Source organism: Dermacentor andersoni, chromosome 2 (assembly GCF_023375885.2).
Source record: "Dermacentor andersoni chromosome 2, qqDerAnde1_hic_scaffold, whole genome shotgun sequence".
In the NCBI taxonomy this organism is placed as follows: Eukaryota; Metazoa; Arthropoda; class Arachnida; order Ixodida; family Ixodidae; genus Dermacentor; species Dermacentor andersoni.
In genome coordinates this window covers 51,681,807-51,688,912 of record NC_092815.1, presented here as the reverse complement: position 1 = coordinate 51,688,912, position 7,106 = coordinate 51,681,807, and the positions used below count along the sequence as shown (strand labels likewise).

Here is a 7,106-nt window from a genome sequence, read left to right as displayed (position 1 = left end):
CGCCATTATAATTCTCTCATACTTTCCTTTGTTCTCAAAGCTTTCTCGCCTTAATCCACGATGATAATTTTATGATAGTGATCGGTGAGGTTCGACGTTCATGAAGCTGCCCAGTGGGATACAAAAAACACCGTATCGATGGCTCCGGATTAATTTTCATCACTAACGGCCTTTTAACGTGTCCTTTATGTTAGGCACATACCATGAGCGTTTTTGCATTTCGCTGCTTCCACCGGAATGCGGCCCCCGCGGCCACCGGTATTAACTCTCGTGATTTTTGATCAGCAGCGCAACTTGATTCAGAACTGAAAATAGGATATCGGCGTGCCCACCCAGGTGAAGCTTCGGCTCCGCGACAGAATTGACGGCGGCCGATCGCAGTTATTCCGTGCCAGAAGCGATAGAAGCCTGTCTCATCGTCTCCGTTACACGAGGCCACCATGATGGAAGAAGTGGAGCAAGACTGGCGTCAGCACTACGACGCCTGCTACGAAAGGCCGCCCACAGCCGTCGCCACGACGGCCACTGCGCCCGTCATCACCAGTCAGACGCGGACATCCGAAAAAGCTCCCGACCAAAGCTCGGCGATGCCGAGCTACAGCTCCGCCTCCAAGCTGGTGCCCTCCAAGCGGAACAGGAGCGTGGGCACTATCCTTGGCAATGATACGAGCACGATTATTCTGCGTTCCCTGGTCCTGCTCGTCGTCGGTGCGCTCTGCCTGACCCTCATGACTTTGACCGTGGTGAACTTAAGCGGCTCTGAACATGGCCATTCGTCGGGCAATAGGCAACCCGTGGCGGCTGAGGAGGGTTCGCCACAACTCGATGCGCCAGGACTGCCGCCGGCCGCCACCACTCCTCGGCCCGCGGCGGCGCCAGTGGCAAGTTCTCAAGCCAAGACACGGAACCAGCGCACGCACTCGAAGCAAGCCAACAACACGTCGGGAAAGAAGGGTAACCCGTCGACCGAAGACAAGGATGGCGGACGTGGTTCGGAAGACACACAGGTGGGTGCACGCTCACGGTGGGAAACATCATTATCCAGTCATTTGAATCGCGTTTGATGTGCGAACCAAGTGCCCTGATCATATTGAAAACGATTTCACATGTTAAATTCTCTCTCTCTCTCTCTCTCTCTCTCTATGGTAACAAGATAATTTATTTGCGATTCAACGATTGTAATATGTTCGAAAATCCTAATGTTTCCTTCCGTTCAATGCCACTTGAGGTACGAATATTTTAACTATGGTAGAGGCTTTCGTGCTTGTAAATCTTTTGCGCGCAGCTGGCGCACCTAATACACTAGCTTGCAATCGCACAATCTGTATGTCTTCCCTTCACTTCTTTTTCTTTCTCTACTTCCTGAATAAATGTTCTGGTGAAGTATTGGACTTCTCTACCTAGAGCTTTGTTCGTCCTGTCCGGCTGGCCATACTCCTTTCTCGGCAAATCGAGGTGCGCGTGGCCATTGCGTGGTTTCGAACAGTCAGCACGCCATTGTGACATGACGTGAGAAACCTTCGAAATCGTTACGATTGCTCTAACACGCACAGGGATGGCATGTGAAGCAGAGAGTTCTTCAATCACTTAATGAGTCAAGTTAGTGAGCTATTGATTCGATGCCCTCTTTCATATGAGTCCCGTGCTCCCTAGCCTTGTCTAGGAATGTCGGGGATTTTAAGGAAAATATATTTCCCACGATAGCCGCGCTGGGAGAACGATTTTACTGGAAGCCGCGTCATCTGCGTCCGGGTTTAAGAGCAGGGTCGTCCATGTGGAGTATTTGCTGAAGGCGCGCAGACATGCTTGGCCCTGTCGGATCGGTCGCCTCCTGCAGCCGACTCGCCAGCAATTAACTTCGTTTCAAAAGTCTGCTACCAGTCCAACGGAGCATCTTGTCCCACTTGTGCCGTATACATGTAGCACCGTCACCTAGATTATTTCCTCCTAAGCTGCAGCATTTTAATCGCTGCTTTAAAGCGAAGCTTCCAGGCCAATGATCTCGTACTTTGCTGAGCGTGAACGCTGGGTGCGGCAGCTTCTGTGTGTTTAGAAAAAGTTTATTTCGACAAGAGACGATACGAACACTGAGTCATAATCACGACACAATTCCACCGGGACGATAACATGTAAGAAACTGTGTTGCCCAATAGCCCGCGCACTGGACAGCAAATATATAACGTATCCGAGGTGGCCCCATCTGTACCACATCTGTACCATTCCTACAAATGCGCTTTGTCGGGGCTCTCGTCTCCGCCGAATGACGCAGTGAAACAACACATGACACGCAAATATCCTCATTGCAACAATATACGCCTTCAAGCGCGCAACTTCTTTAATAAAGCGAACATTTCTATGCCTCTCTTTCACGGGGTTTCAGCGCTTATTCTCGCCGTATTCGGTCGGCTTCTTGTCGAGCAAGTTGAGCCGGTGCTATAGATAGTGCAACGGAAAGTGCGCTGATTCCCGAGATCGCGTGAAGATAAGTGCACCGAACCCGGAGGCAGTGTAATCCGCGGTCGTATGCATCACGTGAGCCGCGTGGTGAGGGTCTGAGGGTCTCAGTGATTTGCCGGGACAGGCACGTAATCTGTATGCTCAAAAACGCGTTGCAGATAATGAACAGTGTTCTAGCATTTTAATTAGCCGCTTCACGAAATCTTCACTTAATGCAGATTCCAAAATGCGCGTTGGGTCTGCCATATTGTTTTTTTTTTTTTTTTCGTTTTTGGTTGCGTCGCACTAAGGACTTCTCGTCTGTCCAGAAAAACTCCCCCTGCGGAGAGCCACAACAGACATACTGCCCCGAGATCAAGTTGTCCTTCTTCTACCGCTACGAGCGCGACTACTGCGACTCCACCTACCGTGAGCAGGTGTTCGTGTGCAACCACAGCCCGAACCGCTTCAGCTCGCGGAAAGGCTGCACGAACGCTTGTATCAAGAACGCCAAGCCCTTCGCTAGGTGCAAGCAGCAACCCATCTTCACCAAATGCAACAGGTTTGAATACCCCCATGATACCTGCTACTGGCTGTCTTCCTTATGCGTAGGAGAATACAAGTTGGCAAAGAGTCTCAACGAAGGTGTCAATTGTCCTATTTATTACGCCAGGCTGACACCTCCAAGCTCGCCTAAGAAAATGAAAGCGAAAATTAGAACATGGTAATTCAGCTGTCTTCGTATACAGTACAATTAAATGACCGGTCGCGAGAATTAAGTACAAGTGCGCATTCAGGCATATATATCGAAAGCGCCTCAAAGATTGACGGACATGAGTTAAAGGCAGTCGCAATACTGTAGAAGACGCGAAAAAGGGCGCTTTATTCATACTGGAAACACTTTTGAGGACCGCGATATTGTTGGTGCGCCTGGGCTGGGCCACTATGGCCTGGGCGCTATTAACGGGTGTAAAATGGGTTTTGTTCATATTATTGCTCTTTATGTGCACTGCTTTCGCGTGTATCTGTTATGTAATATCGTCACTTTATTGCGATATCAATTATAGGGACACTCGAGGAGCGTTCACTCAGTCGCTATTTACACCGACGTTGGCGTCGGCGTCGTTGCCGGCCCCTCGACGGCGCATGCGCGGATACGCGCGCGGATGTTCAGAAAGAGACCAAAGACGTGGAATGCATTTGGCTGCAAAAACGACGACGCGAGGTGGACGCACGGTCAACGTTACGACGCACCGTCACCGCCAGAGCTGCGTTCTGTTTTCCGCTGATGGCATGAGCGTTGTGCCGCAGGCCACTATTAGTACATTCGCGTTCCTGCTGAGCTGCTGTATGTATGCACTGGTCTGAGCTGAACGGGCACGTCAAGGTAACGTTACCTGATGTTTCACTTGGCCGTGACTAAAGAAAGTTTATCGTCGGTCTCGTATCGTGCACCGTCGAGCTGCGATGCCCGCACCGCCACTGCAGCTCTCCTCATCACGTCTGCGTAGTGAGATGCCTGGCAGTGGCCGGGGTGCTGTTCTTTATGCCCAGCAGCGGTTGTCTTGCGCACTGTGTCGTGCCATGTCGCGCCAGCGTATCGTATGAACACCGTCCGAGGAGTTCAAGGGAAACGCTAAACCTTCGTATCACTGTCAGCGTATCGCAGGAAACTGCCAAATGTTTGTGTTCGCATTATGGCTTTGAAAATTTTTTCTATGTAATGTGATTGACCTACTTCAACTGTTTCATTGTGACGTCGTAGTGTGCGCGTTAACTACTTCTGATGATTCTTCTGCGCAAACTGTCAGCGAAGATTCCACAAATCTATACATGCGACTGCACCACATGTTCACAAGACAAGGTGTAGCCGACGCCTTATTTGTGAGTCAAAATTTCTTTCTTGTTGTATCAATACAGTGTGTCGCGCATTCGTGTCAAAAATGATTATGCAGGTAAGTTAGTGCAACAGAAGGACGAGCACTATAAAAGAGATTAGCAGGAGCATTACTGTGAAGTGTTTATTACGAGAGGAGAATCTGTGGATGTGTATGCTTTTGTCAGGCACGTCGACCTACCAGTTTCGTTGCATCTAATGTACGTCTCTTCAGATATTGCACCTGTTTACTATATGACACAGCAGCAATATTTGTTGGAAACCATTTTTAACTCTGTCCTTACCGCGCCTATATATATCGATTAGCTAGATTGCCCGTTTTCCTACGCGTTGTTAAACATTTCTGTCGTAATTATTCTGCTAGCGAAATCATACATTGTCTGAAATGATGACTGAAGCTTAGCTATTTGTCCTATTTGATAATTTTTTGGTCGATAGAGTAGTCGTGAAAAATAATACTTCGACTGGAGGTATCCTCGAAACTAGCCTCCTGTGCTCTTCAATAAAAAGACGCCAAATATGTGCATTTATCGACTCGGCAACGTAAGTATTACGTGACAGTAGCAATGAATACACAGAAGCTTCTCTCGGGTTGTCTATTTTCCGATCCAAAGCATAGGCTGTTTTAACGATGCCTGCTAGTATATGCTCATGAGTGCGTGTTATACTAATAATTGTGTTTGACTAATAACAAGTTCTACTTTAATTTCGCCACCGTGGGTTGCTTTTATCTCTCAGTGCTTCGACATCGTACGTCATTACGAAATTATTACGAGCAATCCTTCCCGTCGTGGGCGGTTTTCACTTACAGAAGAGCACGAAGTCGATTATAGACCCACCTTCGACCAAAGCTTGACTAACTTTTTAAGCTCTTATATTTTTAACAGCGCCTGTGTATATGGCTTTATCTATGACTGTAAAATTTTGCTGTATACACATTACTGTGCAGCACTGAACAGGAACTGAACAAAGCATTTGGAGGCTCCAGCACCAGTTGAACGCGCGCTAGACCACCTTGCTTGCCCAGGAAAGCTGATGGAATGCAATAATCAAGTATGAGGGCTTCTGCATGCTGCCTGTCCTGCCAACCGTTGTTTCGCGAGCCTAAAGAATGCAGTCAAAAGCAATCCGAGTGCCTGCTGCAGGGAGTAAAAACAAATGTGCCCTGTGCAAAGGAACCTGCCTTTTTCACACTTCCGAGATTACTGCTTTCCCGCATAGCATGGGCATCACTGTGGCTAGTATTCATATTCATAGTATTTTTTGCGTGATCTGACTTACAAAAGTTGGGAACTGTGAGGACCAGGTGCTTATTTTGTATATTTCCTTTTTTTTTTACTCTCAGCACTTGTACTAAACACAGCAAATTATTACTTTCATTCGAGTTCCTTAGATGCTTCTTGAAGTTTCGCAATAAGTATTCTCAATAATTGCCTGACAAATTATTACTGTTATACACTCATTCAAAACACCAGAGATCGGGCTATATAATTTTATGTATAGCGGTATATGTTGAAACTACTACGTCCTGAAATAAAACGGTAAACATGAAAGCTCCGAAAATGAGCACGTTTCCAACGGGAGCGAAAGAGTTCAACTAATATAACTAGCGCGCGCGCGGCATGGTTTTCGCAGGAACGACGTCAAGGCCTCCTACTGGTACCGCGAGGGTGAGCGCTGCGTGGAGTGGGCATACCCGGACGGCTACTGCGCCACCAAGCACAGGGGCGTGGCGCGAAGCCTGCGAGAATGCCGCGACGAGTGCCTCGGTCCCGGCACGAACGACCACAGCTGCACGCTGCCGGCCGAGTACACTTGCCCGCCAGAAGAACTCAAGTTCCCGTACTTCGCGCACACCTTCTCCAACGGCACCGTCGCGTGCCTATTGGCCGACAAAGAACTTCTACGCCAGCACCGCTGCCTGGTGGGCGAAAACAAGTACGCCTCGAGGGACGAATGCCGCAAGGCTTGCTCCAAGAACGCCGAGCCACCAGATGACAGCAGGAAGTACTAGCCGAAGACGGTGGAGTGGGCTGTGGACTGTGCTCTGTTGCAGTATTTTGTAAGTGCGCAAAAAAAAAAAAAGAAGAGTCGGTTCCGGCGTGCTGTCGGGATCTGAAAGTGAGGACAAATACAGTGTTCTTTTTTGCTGTTGTTTTAAAGTTCTTGTTTTTCAATGTAGAAAATAAAGAGTGTAAAGAATTCTTTCTTTTTTGCTTTCCGCGCTTAAAAGAAACGGAAATAAATTTGCTCCCGTTGTGGTGACGGTGAACAAGGGAAGTCACGTAGGCACAACGCCAGTCACGAAATTAACTGCTTATTTGACGAACCTGCGCCCAGCAAAACAATACTCAGGCCAATGATAGCGCTAAGAACACTCTTCGATCGTCGAACATCTTATCTGCGTGTCAAGCGCGTTGGCATTTAGGAGTGACTTCTCAAAGGTTCCAGCGTAACCGCTGTTGCCCGCGTGCCTTCCAGAAAGTATTATACAGCTCCTGTCGCACATACAATCTGAATGCACAAGGTCCGGTGACAACAGAAAACGGATAGAACCAGCGAACAGCATTCGCGAAACCTCAGATACAGAAAGGCTTGTCTTCCGCTGAGCGATAACATTTGTTAGTCGGCGAAATGCAGTCACCGGGAAGGATAAGTATGCTAGGCAATGCCATTGTCCGGCACGTCACGTCAGCTGACAGGCTAATATTAGGAGCGCGGAAGCACCTGAAGGTACTTTGTTGTTGCCAAATCGGTCACGAGCGTCAACTAA

The 7,106-nt window shown here is 48.4% G+C and overlaps 1 protein-coding gene across 2 annotated transcripts; it reads left to right on the top strand.

Annotated features, from left to right (window-relative positions):
* Nucleotides 1-373: 373 nt before the first annotated feature.
* Nucleotides 374-6,535, top strand: LOC129387816 (uncharacterized). Of its 2 annotated transcripts, XM_072286249.1 has the most exons (3): nucleotides 374-1,007; nucleotides 2,766-2,998; nucleotides 5,969-6,535. In XM_072286249.1, exons 1-3 carry the CDS (start codon nucleotides 441-443, stop codon nucleotides 6,345-6,347), a joined length of 1,179 nt encoding a protein of 392 aa, XP_072142350.1. In that variant the 5' UTR covers nucleotides 374-440; the 3' UTR covers nucleotides 6,348-6,535. The 2 variants fall into 2 exon arrangements, 1 of the variants encoding a protein (XP_072142350.1); XR_011892512.1 differs by lacking the exons at nucleotides 374-1,007; nucleotides 2,766-2,998 and adding an exon at nucleotides 3,642-3,823 and having other exon boundaries at nucleotides 5,969-6,057.
* Nucleotides 6,536-7,106: the final 571 nt, after the last annotated feature.

Bases quoted from the DNA above. Each gene is read 5' to 3' on its own strand.
- LOC129387816 (XM_072286249.1), top strand. From the start codon at position 441: ATGATGGAAGAAGTGGAGCAAGACTGGCGTCAGCACTACGACGCCTGC. The intron at 1,008-2,765 runs GTGGGTGCACGC...TCGTCTGTCCAG, and splicing joins GTGGTTCGGAAGACACACAG to AAAAACTCCCCCTGCGGAGA. The intron at 2,999-5,968 runs GTTTGAATACCC...TGGTTTTCGCAG, and splicing joins ATCTTCACCAAATGCAACAG to GAACGACGTCAAGGCCTCCT.